The sequence below is a fragment of the Asterias amurensis genome, chromosome 18 (genome assembly GCF_032118995.1).
Source record: "Asterias amurensis chromosome 18, ASM3211899v1".
NCBI lineage: Eukaryota > Metazoa > Echinodermata > Asteroidea > Forcipulatida > Asteriidae > Asterias > Asterias amurensis.
Genome location: NC_092665.1, coordinates 12984682 through 13000679, shown reverse-complemented (window position 1 = coordinate 13000679; position 15998 = coordinate 12984682). Strand labels below are relative to the sequence as shown.

The 15998-nt window shown below is 37.9% G+C and overlaps 1 protein-coding gene across 1 annotated transcript; it reads right to left on the bottom strand.

The window, feature by feature from the left end:
* Positions 1-8841: 8841 nt before the first annotated feature.
* On the bottom strand, positions 8842-15755 carry LOC139950792 (Parkinson disease protein 7 homolog). Its single transcript, XM_071949602.1, has 6 exons — positions 15554-15755; positions 14942-15043; positions 14647-14706; positions 14314-14383; positions 13210-13296; positions 8842-12486 (listed from the first exon to the last, which is right to left on the bottom strand). The coding sequence occupies exons 1-6, from the start codon at positions 15632-15634 to the stop codon at positions 12326-12328; spliced, it is 561 nt and encodes a 186-aa protein (XP_071805703.1). The 5' UTR covers positions 15635-15755; the 3' UTR covers positions 8842-12325.
* Between the last annotated feature and the right edge of the window lie 243 nt (positions 15756-15998).

Genomic DNA, 15998 nt, shown 5'->3' with positions numbered 1-15998 from the left:
CAAACTGTACATCCTGCAATTGTGACGTCAACAATCCTGATGTTGCAACAACAGTTTAAAGTGAACCATGCTTCACATCAATTGCAAAAGCAAAGTTGATTTTATCTCAGCAATTGGGAAAATAGAGCATTATCATTATTGGGTCATGTAAAGTCAAAATGCATTCACTGTGCATGAAGTTACCAGGTCAAACTAGTATCATACCAAAGTTTTTCGAAGTTAATTGCTGTGCAGTAGAAGAAAATTTGGCCTTTGAAAACTAACCATAATAAAAATAATCAAAACTTTTACAAGACCTCGATAGCTGCTGCAAGCTGTGCTGATCAGCCAAAAACCAAAGCAACAACAACAACAACAACAACAACAACAACAACAACAACAACAACAACAACAACAACAACAACAACAACAACAACAACAAATCAATAATAAAGTCGACCAAACGCTTCTGTAGACATGTAGGACTTCAAACTGTTCTTGAATATGCCAATTGAATTTAAAAGTTTTGCTGAGATCTGAAAAATACTCTATCTTCAAATGCCAATGCTTTGCTATTCTTTCCTGTTCACACTATAGAGGATAGAGTTCAAGTTTGAACTCGAGACATTTTATCCGGCAAAAATCACGTGAATAAAAACTACAAGTCTTACGTCAAGATTCTCTGAAATGTCCTCGGTGTTTCCTGGGTCAATAGGAAATGTCAAGTCCAACAACTTTTGATACATCCTTCCGTTAAAGGAACACGTTGCCTTGGATCGGTCGAGTTGGTCTTTGAAAAGCCTTTGTAACCGTTTTTTATAAAATGCATATGGGTAGAAAGCTGTTGTAAAAGTAGAATACAATGATCCACACAAACATGCCTCGAAATTGCGTGGTTTTCCTTTTACCTCGTCGACTAACACGTCGGCCATTTATGGGGGTCAAAATTTTGACTCCCATAAATGGCCGACCATGTTAGTTCGCACAGTAGAAGGAAAACCACGCAATTTCGAGGCAAACTTGTGTGGATCATTGTATTCTACTTTTAAAACATCTTTCCAACCATATGCATTTTATAAAAAACGGTTACAAACGCTTTTGTTTTGACCAACTCGTCCGATCAAAGGCAACGTGTTCCGTTAAACGTTTTTGGTATACAACTATGTCAACGTGGGAAATGCACGCGCCGCTCATCAAACCAGCGTGCAAATCAGTGGAAGTTCCACCCATAGTAAAACAAAATGTCACAAGGTCGTGGTTTTGATGAGGATTTTTTTCATAATATAATATTTTTAAACTTTGTTCTGAGGTTGTGACTAATAACTTTTCTCTTTTTTAACTGGTCAGAAATAGTTGTAAAAGGCCATGACTGAATAATTATGAAGTGTTTCTTGTTGGTAAGTTTCAAGTGTAAACACATCCCGCTGTGTACCCTCTTGATTTAAAGACATTATAATCATCATAATTTAGCGGCAGCTAATTTTTGACACTTTGTTACAGCCTTTCAATCACAAGGGAGTTGCACAGAAATTTGTTTCAGGTTTTCTGTTGCCTTGCTCGCTGTGTATGACTGACACCAAAAGCTACCTCGTATTGATTGTAAGAGAGTAACCAAGCCAGTAGCAGCACTTAAAGCCAACACTCAACCAACACATACAGTATTGTTTTTCAAGTTTACTCTTCCTCTGTCATCTTTACCATTCCAGCTTTTTTTATTTATTTGACGTTTGTTCATATTTTATTCTGCCCAGGGATAAAAAGTACTGTTTCCATTGTATGGACAGTTTTCCCACGGTGAAATGCACACAGAGTGAATAGGCTTTCAAGTGGATTTAGAGATTCTTGTTGTGCCTACAGGTATTGTCACTTATAATAATGGCCACTGTTACCCTTAACTAATCTATGCCGGATCCATTTCTATTGCAGCATGTATCTGCCAGATCAAAGCAAAACAAAAACAAAAACAAAACAACATAACAACAACAACAATATCAACAGCAACATCAACATCAACAGGGGAGGAGAGGGGAAGGGTAAAGGTTAGCTTCTAACTCAGGGAAGGGAGAAGGGGTCACGGACGAAGTACGGGAACAGGTAAAGGAACAGAGATCATTTAAAATGGGATGGTTTGAGAAATACAGACAGCGTTGTTTGTTGTCATTCTGATCTCCCAAAACTGATTCACTTTTTAAAAACACTGTAGATCCCAGGAGAAGTTGAAATTGAATACTTAGTTTGTATCGATTCGCTAGTAAGACAATACATCTATTAGAGACTGACTTGATCCCCCATGAGTACCGGTTACAGTTACCCTTAGGACGTTCTGATAAACCCTTGCCCTGTTATCCAACAAAAATCTTGTTAGGTTTATAATTTGATTTACCCGGCGAGCCATCTCAAATTACAACCACAGGATCTGATTTTCAGTTGGTTTCCCAAAATAAACCGTATCGGGCTAATCGTTAATTTCCACTCTGTGAATCAATATTACCCCCTCACGCCAACTTTAGACCCCTGGACAACAAATTAATTATGGTCGCCATTCCGTTCAAACTTTCTTCTAATAGAATACATCCTTTCCAATGTTTGGACTGATTTTTTACTTGCAGTGAGATATGAAATGTTTCAATTAACACTGATAATCTTAGACAAGTTAAAGTGAACTGGGAATTATGCTTTTATTTTAAGACAACCACACCCAGATTTTCTTTTTTTTCTTCTTTTTTTCTTCAAATTAAGGAGGCCTCATCATGGATAGTGTCTTGAGAGATTTTGGCCTTAAGATATTAAAATGGGCCAAGAAGATGATGGGGTTCCCAGTAGGCCACTGCCAGAAACACAGAGGCAAGCCCCTTTTCTTTGCGATAAGTGTACTAAATGGTAACTCAAGGTTCAAGGTTCAAGGTTCATTTTATTTCCACAGTATCAAAAGACAAAAAAACAAAAAAAAACAATATCAAACAGCAGTCACAAGAAATTATTACAACAATGAAAAAAAATTGTTTCACAACATAGGTTTGAAGAAATAGATGCATAACAATGTTGACACTGCGGAGGGATCCATTTAAGAAGCAAAGCTTGTAGGCAATGGTCCCTTATGACCTGCATATGCATTGAGATTATAAATAATGTCAAGTGAATCGTTGAGGTCCGTGGTCGAGTCGAGCCACCAATGAACAAAATATAACAGCAGGTCTCAATGCATATGCATGTTTACAAAGAATAATTAGTAAACACTGAAACAAAACAAAAAACAGACACAAACAGAGGACTGGACTTAAGACAAAACACACACAGCAGTCTTGCCGGTCAGCAAATACAGTATCGACCGAAACAAATGATCCCATAGCGGGGGATTTAACAAGTGTGGCTATGGGTGATAAAAATATACACAAGGATCCCATGCGGGAGACCACCCGTCCCCGGTCCGCAGTAGCACGGTTCAAAGCATACAATTACATTTGTAAAACACTCATCAACAAAAAGAATTCAGTAACTCACGGAACCTATACAGCTTTCTGTCCAAACAAGGACAAATCAATAATGGTTAGTGTCTTGCTAAAGAACACAAGTGTTAAGACTGGGACTCAAACCCACACTCTGCTGACCAGAAACACCTGAGCTTTAGTCCAGTGTGCTGGACCGTCATCAGCCAAGACACGCCGTGTCGCAACGCATAGAGAACGAGGGACAGACCATCCAAACTTATCAAATGGTCATTCAAAGAACTTGGTGGGGGAGTGGGTAGAAGCAACTATTCATACAACTTTGCCATTTTCACCGACCATGATCCCGACAGTATTAGTTTGAAAGAAACTGTTGCCATAGTCACATAAATCTGACCTTAATTGTTGGTTGCCATGGTGATGACTGGTAATGTGGCAAGTTGTTCCCCGTAGTGATCGCACAGAGTGGGAGTTGTAGGACAATAACATCATTAGTAGACGAAATTAGTTTGTAATTTGGCTGCATCAGTGGTCACGTTTTTCTCCAGAAAGAAACCTTACAAATGTCAATTATTAGTCCAGTGAAACTGTCTTCGTCTTGTAAGGAATGGCAGGCATGCTTCTTCATTTGCATGTTTGTGCAGGGCAGGTTTTCTCAGTTTTGGGGATCCTGAATGAGGGAGGTTTAACTTTTAACAATTATTAGTCCAATGAAACTGTCTTCGTCTTGTAAGGAATGGCAGGCATGCTTCTTCATTTGCATGTTTGTGCAGGGCAGGTTTTCTCAGTTTTGGGGATCCTGAATGAGGGAGGTTTAACTTTTAACAATTATTAGTCCAATGAAACTGTCTTCGTCTAAGGAATGGCAGGCATGTTGCTTCACACGCATGTTTGTGCAGGGCAGGTTTTCTCAGTTTTGGGGATCCTGAATGAGGGAGGTTTAACTTTTAACAATTATTAGTCCAATGAAACTGTCTTCGTCTAAGGAATGGCAGGCATGTTGCTTCACACGCATGTTTGTGCAGGGCAGGTTTTCTCAGTGTTGGGGATCCTGAATGAGGGAGGTTTAACTTTTAACAATTATTAGTCCAATGAAACTGTCTTCGTCTTGTAAGGAATGGCAGGCATGCTTCTTCATTTGCATGTTTGTGCAGGGCAGGTTTTCTCAGTTTTGGGGATCCTGAATGAGGGAGGTTGAACTTTTAACAATTATTAGTCCAATGAAACTGTCTTCGTCTTGTAAGGAATGGCAGGCATGTTGCTTCATACGCATGTTTGTGCAGGGCAGGTTTTCTCAGTTTTGGGGATCCTGAATGAGGGAGGTTTAACTTTTAACAATTATTAGTCCAATGAAACTGTCTTCGTCTTGTAAGGAATGGCAGGCATGTTGCTTCATACGCATGTTTGTGCAGGGCAGGTTTTCTCAGTTTTGGGGAACCTGAATGAGGGAGGTTTAACTTTTAACAATTATTAGTCCAATGAAACTGTCTTCGTCTTGTAAGGAATGGCAGGCATGTTGCTTCATACGCATGTTTGTACAGGGCAGTTTTTCTCAGTTTTGGGGATCCTGAATGAGGGAGGTTTAACTTTTAACAATTATTAGTCCAATGAAACTGTCTTCGTCTAAGGAATGGCAGGCATGTTGCTTCATACGCATGTTTGTGCAGGGCAGTTTTTCTCAGTTTTGGTCATCCTGAATGAGGGAGGTTTAGCATTGTACTGGAAAATGACCCAGGGCATGGAGGCAGTTGCATCTAGATTTACATTGCATTTAGATTGTTTTTCCTGCCCTTCCAACCCATCTCAAACTGAAATTTCTTCAAGTACTCGCCCTCACCGAAGGGTTTAGCAGTTTCTGGCTTCTTATTTGGTTCTGTACCAGAAAGATATAACAGTAATGTCACCTATTCTGCTTCTCTACTAAGGCATTCAAAAACTTTAAAGACACACATTTCAGTCTTAGCAAGAGTTCCCCCTAAAATAGATCTGTCATCCCTAAAAAAAGGATGTATCCAATTACACAATGAAATTGAAAATGTAGTCTGCGTTTTTCACTCTTACACATCAAACTTAAACACTGTCACTTGTGTAAGGTTCAATCAAGTCATGTGATTAAATAACCCTACAATTAGTTGTGAAGTTTTACAACTATTGAGTTTATAAGACAGCTGTGTAGGTCCTGGAGTGCCAGTGACACTCCAGTCACTTTGGGAGTGTCTCTTGCAAGACTTTGGTCTAATAGCTTCGCAAAAAGTTACGACACATTGGAAATCAAGCTATATAAGCTGCACGGTTGCTATACAAGAGTTTAATAACAATCTTTCAAAACACTTCATCATCTAGGAATTATCTAGGAAATTCTAAGGAATGGTTTTGTAGCTCTATGTTTTCCTATTAGGTAGCCAAGTGAAGCCATATAATACAGGACTGTTGTCAGTAAACAAAGTAATTCTCTCTAATGTAATACATCAGACATTTGATTGAAGCATGTGTAATTTGTCTTAACTGTAGGCCGTTAACACAAAATAGTTGACAAGCTCACCACAAAGGAGATATGGGAAGGGAAGTTGGGAAAAATTTGGGGGAAATAAGGTGAAACTTTTAACATTGACTATGAATGGCCCCGATTAAAGGCGGTTTCCATAGCAGTGTGGGCACCAATGACTTTATACTAAGCATTCCAATGGAGGTCAATTGAGGTCAATGCACACATTTTTATGAACTGGCCAAATAATATTTTGATTAAATGTCTTTAACGATCGGCAAGAAAAATAGGTGCACGAGACTGTCTGGAACTTGTTGCCTGTAAATTCCCTCATATTGTGAAATGACCTGAAAACTCCTTTAGTGTAGTGTTTATCAGTTTTCAATGGCACAACAAAAAACTAAAACAAACAAACCCTAAAACAAAAAGGAAATCAGCTGATCAGATGAAAAGCACATCCTGTAATTATGATGTGTCACGTTCCCACTTCCCAGTCTCCCCAGAGGAGATTTTTTTTTCACCGGATTTTGTTATTGGTGGTGTTACTATTAATTCTAGACAATTCATACTTCCTTTAACTACATCGTGCAATCCTTCAATTCTTACACTTAAAGGCAGTGGACACTATTGGTAATTACTCAAACTAATTATTAGCATAAAACCTTACTTGGTAACGAGTAATAGGGAGAGATTGATAGTATGAAACATTGTGAGAACTTGAGGTCTCGAAATCAAGCATCTGAAAGCACATCAACTTCGTGTGACAAGGGTGTTTTGTTCTTTCATTATTGTCGCGCAACTTCAACGACCAAATGAGCTCAAGTTTTCACAGGTTTGTTATTCTATGCATATGTTGAGATACACCAAGTGCGAAGACTGGTCTTTGACAACTACCAATAGTGTCCACTGCCTTTAATAGCTAGGCTAGAATGGACCAAAATTTCTAAAAGGAATCATTTTGGGTGGTCAGGTTGGTGTAGTGGTATCTTTCCTCGACCTCCCACCTCTAGGACCCCGGTTCGAATCCCACCGGGGGCACTATGTGGATTGGGTTTTCAGTCCCTAGCTGATGGATATGGGTTTCACCTGGAATAGTTCTCTAAGGGTTTTCCTCCTACATCTAAAACTTATGAAACTTCTTTCCTTGTCTTCTCTCCATGGGGTTTGAGGCCAGTACAGTGATAAAGTTTGCTTTTCTGAGAGTTGGCCTTTACCAGAATAAATTACACAAAGCAAAGATCACAATTTTAACACCTCACTGTCAATCTATAATGGAACTTTAAAGGGCTTTTATTGGAATGGAACACACAGTGAGCTTTCCGATTAAAAAAAACCCCACAATTATTAATGTATTTCTTTCTGTTAAGGCTAAAAGTCACTCTTGGTAAAGGGGTTACAAGAAGAAACAAACAAGATAACTTGGGAAAGTTGAAGACAGGAATTGGTATTCCTTTTAAAGCATTCTAGATTGTAGAGGATTGGGGGAACTGACCGTCGATTTCACAAAGAGTCAGGACTCGTCTTATCTCGAGTTAACTTAGGATTAATCTTAAGGTCTGTATGCTACAGTGCAGGGTTGGGACTCGTCCTAAGTCCTAAGATTAGTCTTAAGTTAGGAAGAGTTTTGTGAAATCGACGGCTGCAAAATTAGGCAAAGAGTTCCAAAGAGATGCTGGAATGAAGCTGTTGGAATGGCTCTTTTAAATAATATCTCGGCAAAGTGTGAATGGGTGAGAACAAGCTGCAGAAAGCCCAGTTTCACACTGACAATGGAACCAGGTTGGACACACTTACTGGTGATTCATTTATCATGAAAATATCAAGGTAGAAAAAGGGGAGACTCTGGCTACAGGGGAAAGAGGTGGGGAAAGAGCTTGTAACGTTGATCCAAACTCATTTACTGCACTAATAAAGACACCTTTGTATATTATTTTTCAAATCAAAGAAATCCCCTAATTGCAACTTTAATTTGATTTAAATCGCACAGGTGGAAACTTAATTAAAAATATGCCACATGGGGCGGTAGTGGCATGGGGGGGGGGGGCTCAAATAACCTGGGGCCTGTCACCTTGCTATGATGGGGGACACTGACCTACATATTGTGTTTTATAGGGTTGAACTGTGGTCTGCTAAAAGGCTTACTTTTTGTTAACACTGGACACAAAGGGACGCCATTTGCAGTTTACTTCTTTAGAATTACATTGTGGTTAGACGACTTCTTTGTAATATCGGAAAGGTATTCAGTGAATAAAGTGCATAGACCCCTTGCACTGGGAATCATCATAAGGTCAGACAATGGAAAATTGTGCGCCATAACTCACAGCCAATGATAAGTCTAGATTTTGCTGATCTCTGTGAGGCCACTGAGACCAGCTTTAGGTTATAGTTAAAAAGATTTAAATGGATACCAATTCGATGGCAAAGCTCTATTGTTTCAATGTTAAAAGCAATGGTACATTCATGACATTATGTACCTAAGTGAACCTAAGAATTGTTCAACAGTTTAAATTTGTTTTTTAAGTCATAACATTGATGTTTTTCATTTGGAAGTGTACAGTTCTGGTAAAGACAGAGCTAGCTAGTCGGAATGTTAAGAAAACATCTTTAACAGCTCCACTTATCAGAGCCAACAGTTTTCTTTAAAAAAAATGTATTTTAAATAATAGACTTGCCAAGAATAATTAGAAATATCCTCATCACTGGAATGGACCAGCAACAATTATATGAAAAACATCTCATCTCAACATGAGTAAAACTTCTGAACCTATCAAGTTGAAGTATCTATAAATTTTACTGGATAAAACCATGCAGTGTTCTTTGTCTGCTACATACATGTTAAAAGTTCATAACCTCATGTGGGGGGGGGGGGGGGGTAACCATACATTGCTCTATATTTAGACCAATGAGTAACACCATCACAATGGTTGGCTAGTCTACATTTCCAGTTAGTTGAAGCATGGAGGTAGAACACCTCCATGGTTGAAGGTCTGTGGTCAGGCTGACAAGCCGCTAGATTATCAAAACCAGTATGGGTGGAGGGGGGGGGGGGAGCACAGCCTTGGAGAACACAAAACTCATTATCATATTCTTAAGAAAGTGCACTTGTGGTATTTCTTGCTTGGTCTTGTTTGTTGTGGTTTCTTTTTTAGTCATACATCTCTTGGAAACTCCTGCCCTCTTTCTAATAATTACTCGACATTTTGTATTGTTAGAGCAGAGAAGGTCAGTGAAGCTTTGTGGGACTTTTTAAAGGTGTTTACTTCTATTTCGACAGCGGAGGAACAAACTAAAATGTGGGAAATATTTGCTGCTGACAAAATCTAGCAGGCACTGTCACAGTTTCTGTTTTGCTTGTTTTGTATTCCCATCCATTTCTTTGTTTTGTCTGTAGGTCTATGAACATTAAGACTTGTTTACAAAAAAAAGAGTGTTCTCTGTACGATCTACAAAAGAACTGTGGACAATACCTCAAAAGTCTTTTTTTTTAATTGTCATCAAGTGGATTTGGAAAGAATGTGCAATTAACAGGAAACACAACATAGTGTGCCAGTTCAAAGCTATGTCAGATACTTTGTATATAAGTTTATGTGAATGTACATGCAGGCTTAAGTACTGAAAATAATTTCAGTTGATTAGAATTCATAACTTCTTAACTAATCTCAAATTCCTTTCAAAAGATGGGACAGAACAGGCAGGTGACATTTTCTGTCTTTTTTAGAGGAAGTTTAGGGTGATTTTAAAACATATAATTTGTAAAAAAGCATCATAGGTATCTACTTATTTTTTCAGTATAAAGCCCAGTTCATACTTCCTGCGAATGTGATATGAATACTGACGACACACATTTGCAACAAAATTGGCACTGAGTTGAGTTGTGCTCAACTCACTTGCGAATATTGAAATTCATGTCAAATTCGCATTCACATGAAGTATGAACCGGGCTTATGTCCATTCACTGGTTGAAACACTTTTGTGTAGTTTTATGTACTTTAGAATAGTTACCACTATTGGACAAAAAAATTGTTTGTATGATGGATTTAGAAACAGTCAAGTTTGTCTACAAATCTGTTGTTACCTCTTTATGTATATTGTGTCATTATTAGTCTTTGAGAAAGACTCTGCTAAGGTTGAAACCTCAGACCATTATCTATTTTTTGCATTTATACTATCAGCCCTCTTGGTTTAGTAAGCAGTTTGCAACAGCTTATTCTTACTTAGATTTCATACATGTTACAAGTTTCTTTTGGTAAGCAAAAAAAATAAGTGGGGCACCAGTTACAACAATGTAAACTTAACAGATCTTTGGCTGGTAACCTAGTTTCTGTTGAGCAATATTTTTGTCTTGTTTGTGCTTACAAGCTTTATGAAATTGGCTACATGTTTTAAGTACTTCATGTACTTATACAATATTTTTGGCTGAGAAACTTCGTTGAAGTTAATCAACACTGGCAAGTAATTGTTTCGTCTGAATATGTTCAATTAATACCGCAACAAATTCTACCCACACCTTTTCAATCATTAAATACACAAATCTTTTTTGAAAAACCTCCTTGGCGAGATCATTTAATAAAGAAATCTTCAATTACTACTTTATAATTATTTTTAGTTACATGCAAAAACTTCCCAAACACTCAAACTCATTGGGTTAAAGTTTAAACTGGTTTAAAATCGACTTCAGACTTATTTGTAACTCCAGTAATTTGGGCTCAGTTTTCTAGATTGTTCAACATAATTTGGCAAAAACATACTTTTTTGTGATAAAAGGACAATTTTAAAGAAATAACTTCAAAAGTTTTACATTTTTCATAACCATAGAGACTGGACAATTTTTGTCAGAAGAGGGCGCTACTGTAAATTAACATCACAAACAATTTTAACTTGTGTCTTAAAAACTGCAGCACTTCAGGCAAAAATATATTTCAACGGAAATTTTCCACTCTGACCATCTTATACCATGCAACTTATGTGTTAATTTGTGAAGATTTATATCTCCAAATCATGTTGCCTAGGATCGGACGAGTTGGTCTTTGAAAAGCATTTGAAACAATTTTTTTTATGAAATGCAAATGGTTAGGAAGATATTTTTAAAGTAGAATATAATGATACACACAAGTATCACTCCAAATTGCATGGTTTTCTTTTAACGTTGCGAACTAACACGGTCGGCCATTTTATGGAGTAAAAATGACCGACGTAAAAGAAAAACTGTGCAATTTTGAGGCATGTTTGTGTGGATCTTTATATTTTACTTTTTAAATTATCTATCACTGTGTTCCTTTTACATCTATTAAAAAAACCATAACCATCAATCTAATTAAAGCCATTGAACCCTTTCGGTACAGAAAAAGGAAAAAAAAGTTCACCGATTTACAAATAACGTACAGGGTTTACAGAAGGTAGTGTTGAAATACTTCTCTTGAAATATTATTCCATGAACTGCTTCACTTTTTGAGAAAACAGTAAAACAATATCAATAGATTTTTTTTAAACACATGTAATGACCAGTGCTGGGCGAATAGTGAAATTTTGTTATTCGGATACCGCTGGCCAACTATCCGAAATTAACCGGATATTCGAATAGGTTTTTTTCGCCGCTAGAGGGTGCTGTTCGTTTGTGAATGAGATCTTATGGGCGGATTGATATTAGTTTTAGACAGTGTCACTCGGTTCATTCATAAAAATGACCGGATCTAATTTAAAGATGGCGATTTGCTTTTTCTTTTGATCGTGATTGACTCTACGTGAAGGAAAACTTTTGTAATCTTTGAACAAATTACATCAGAAATGTCATTGTTTTAACTCTTCACGGAGGTGAGCATAGTTAAATACTTAATTTATGCTGTTTTATGCTGTCTTAATAGAAGTTTCATAAGGATTCAGACAAAACATTCATATCAGTTGTCGCCCGACGTCCGCGGATATTCGGATATTAAAGAATATCCGGTTACTTGGTTGTAATTACAGAACTATCCGGTTTATAAATAGCTATTCGCGCCCTATGCGGATATCCGGTTAGAAAAAAAAAGGCATTCGGGGTTACGGATAGGAAAACCTATTCGCCATTAACCGGATATTCGAATAATTCGCCCAGGCCTAGTAATGACACGGCGAAACGTGCGGATACAAGGGTGAGTTTTCCCGTTATTTTCTCCCGACTCCGATGACCGATTGAGCCTAAATTTTCACAGGTTTGTTATTTGATAAAGAAGTTGTGATACACGAAGTGTGGGCCTTGGACAATACTGTTTACCTAAAGGATCCAATGGCTTTAATATTGTGCACAACTTTTGCAAATGTAAAAAGTGATAATGAGTGAACACCAACTACAGAAAGCAGCACCACTTGAAGTTGATTGAGAACAGTGTTTTTATGGCAAAGAAATGTTGGCCACAAAGGCCTAATTTTATCATCACCTTTATACTTTGAGTATCATCGGTGACACCAAGCTCTCCGCTACCTCCTTCCCTTTCAGTTCCTCGACCAGTGCCAGGGCGAAATTGAAAGCGGTACCCGGCCCGCGGCTGGTAATCAGTGTGCCATCCTTAACGACACTGTCCTCAGAGTATTTATAAGTTCCTGGTTTGGGAAGAGGAGGAATCAGCAAGAATGAGAAAAAAATATGTTTTGCCAAAAAATGAAATATGGTCAAACACAAGACGAGAAGGTTCACTGGACACTATTGGTAATTACTCAAAAAAATTATTAGCATAAAACCTTTCTTGGTGACGAGTAATGGGGAGAGGTTGATGATATAAAACATTGTGAGAAACGGCACCCTCTGAAGTGCCATAGTTTTCGAGCAAGAAGTAATTTTCCACGAATTTGATTTTGAGACATCAGATTTAGAATTTGAGGTCTCGAAATCAACCATCCAAACGCACTCAACTTTTGTGACAAGGGTGTTTTTTTCGTTATTATCTCGCAAGTTCGATGACCTATTGAGCTCAAATGTTCACAGGTTTGTTATTTGATGCATATGTTGAGATACACCAACTGTGACGGCTAGTCTTTGACAATTACCAATAGTGTCCTCTGCCTTTAAAAATAACTATAACAATAGTTTCGGATTGAAACCAAATATATTTTTTTCATCTCAGGGGATAACAGTTGATTGTCGAGATTTCACAATCATACATTAAATCATTAAAATGTTTTGATAAGAAGTGAAATCAAATCACACCCATTACAAGGAATTAATACTTTAGCATTAGTCTTGATGACAAATTAGTACACAGAAGAAAGCCAATTAGGGTAGAAATTAGTCAACTTATCGTTACAAGAACTAAGGGAACAGCTCACCATCTGCCTCCATCTTTTCTTTGACTGCTGGATGAGATGTGAGTGTTTTGCCTTTTGCGATGCCGTGACTCAACAGCGCTGTGGGTGCTGCAGATAAAACATTGGTAACAAATAAGTGTTTACAGTTTTGAGCGATTCGCGGTGAAACTAAATGACATTAGGTTGCTTCAGTCCATGGATTTTTTCTGCAACAAAAGGAATTGAGGTTTGATTGAAGGGTGTGAGATCAACCTGTTTAATCACACAGGTGGAATCCTGGTCTTGGTGCAAGACATTTTTAATAACTATAACTCAACTATCACAACCCCCGCTCCACTCCTCATCGCCGTGCTTGATACCTCACCTTGCAATGTCTCTAATCATATATCTCATTATTTGATTGATTGATTATTGATTGATTGAAAGGAATGATGATTGACTGGCATGTAAGTTACTCCAAAAAAAGGTGAGACAAAGTGACAATAATCTTGCTCCCGCCAAACTTTCAGCCACTCAATTGCAAGACCGATCCTTATTGGCCAACCATGTAAACTAAACCAACTTGATTGATTGATTATTGAATGATTGATTGATTGAAAGGAATGATGATTGACTGGCATGTAAGTTACTCCAAAACTAAGCTGAGACAAAGTGACAATAATCTTGCTCCCGCCAAATTTTCAGCCACTCAATTGCAAGACCGATCCTTATTGGCCAACCATGTAAACCAAACCAACACAAACTTATGTAAGCGATGCTCCCATTGGTTGCTGAATATCCAACACTACCATGTATACATAGGGTGCGTTCGTTTAGCTTCCCTGGGTCGACCCCGGTGTGTGGCGTTTTTTTTTCCCAGGACGAACCTGGGTAATTATCTGCACACGTTCATCCTGGAAAAAGAAAACGCAACACACCGGGGTTGACCCGGGCAAGCTAAACGAACGCACCCATAATACCACATACACAACCAGCCATCGTGTTAATGCAAGCCATAGGGAAAAACCTAGACTTGAAAACAAGTCTCCCCTTGACTCATGAGAGCTAACTCCAACGGGGAGCAATATGCCGAGTAAAAAGAATTTCATCGCTCACTCGATAAAATGAATTATAGGGCCTACTTACCTGCACAGATAGCAGCAATTATCTTCCCTGCAGACTCATGTGCCCTCAGAATCTCACCTACTTTAGATGACTTGTAATATAAAGTTTTGGGGAAAAAGAAGAAAAAATAATTATCTAAATTTGCAAAACAATAACCGCCTCAATGCACTTTACATTAGTGCCCTGGTCATTGGGCAACTAATATTCCTTCAAAATTTCTCAGCTCCCTGGGGAGTATACAACCTGGGAAAATGTAATGCTCCTAAGGCTTTTTCATACTCAATATCAACATCTACCCTCACAGATACCCCTTATTACAGCTAACAGTCTGTAGGGTCGTCCCAGTAAACTCACCTCAGCTAGATTCTTTGCACCTTCACCTCCACCAGGAAGAATGACTACATCGTACAGACCCTGTAATTTCACAAGAACATGCCAGTAAATATAAACCGACAAACACTTAAGATTTACATCAATATTCCTTTTAAAAAGTAATTAGTTATTAAAAACTCAATATTTTGAGCAGTCTCTGTGCACAAAGTCTGCTCCTGTCAAACTGTTTTGCTAATACGAAAGTCCTGGATGAAATCGTACATCGACAAATTCAGATTTTTTTAGTTGATTGTAGTGATTTTCAAGATTTTCTTACCTTCTTTTCTGCTTCTTCAAGACTTTTGTCAGGAACAATGACAACATTACGACTGCAGGTGACAGGCGCAGTTCCCATAAGACCAGCTATTGTCACATCAATCTAAGGCGCATACACAGTTAACAGCATGGTTAAAGCAGTCGCACAACGTAAACAGTATTGTCCAAAGGCCCACACATCGTGTATCAAAACTTATATTATAAAATAACAAACCTGTGAAAATTTAGGCTCCATCGGTCATCAGAGTTGGTAGAAAATAACAGAAAAAGTAAACCCACCCTAGTTTCTAATAAATCCGTTATTCTCGATATATCGAGGATTGATAATTGTTTTAATGTTTTCAAAAAAACTTAAAAGTAAAGCAAAAAAATTCATGATCATGGAATAATATTTCAATTCGAGGCCAAGGGAAGTCTTTCAATATTACCTTCTGTAAACCCTGTGCCTGTAAATTATTTGTAAATCTGTGAAGTTTTAACTTTTGTTCTGTTCAGAAAGTGTCCAATGGCTTTAAGCCACAGCTTAGAATATTCATGGTATATTGAACACAGTTGTTTTATGGGCTAGATAACAAAAAAAACTTTTACAAAAAAATTGTGATTATTTACTTACTTTTCCTCGCCGTAAAACATCGGCTGGAATCACCGTCTCCATTTCCTCCGCCCCACTCGCCAAAATCAGCAATGCAGACATCTTTAATTGTCTGTGTGTCAGTGCAATTAAGTACTCCAACCGGGAAAAAAACACCCGAATTCCTAGGTCTTTCTGGAAGAAACGAGTAGCGATCTTCGCCCTGTTCGAATCCCAAAACAACTTTGACACTTGACACGTGTGTGATCGAAATACTTCCTCGATGTGTCAAAGGTTATATTTTGACGCTTTCAAACTAATGAATATTCATAAAACAGAAGTTTGCTGGTTCGAATCATAATCAGTTTATTGTCTTGTTTTTGAGGCCGTGATTATCACACGGCCATATTTTACAAGCTAGTATGTTTAAAGGGTGCTCAATTAGTAGAAAGAAACAAAAGGAAACAACAACAAATTAATAATCTTC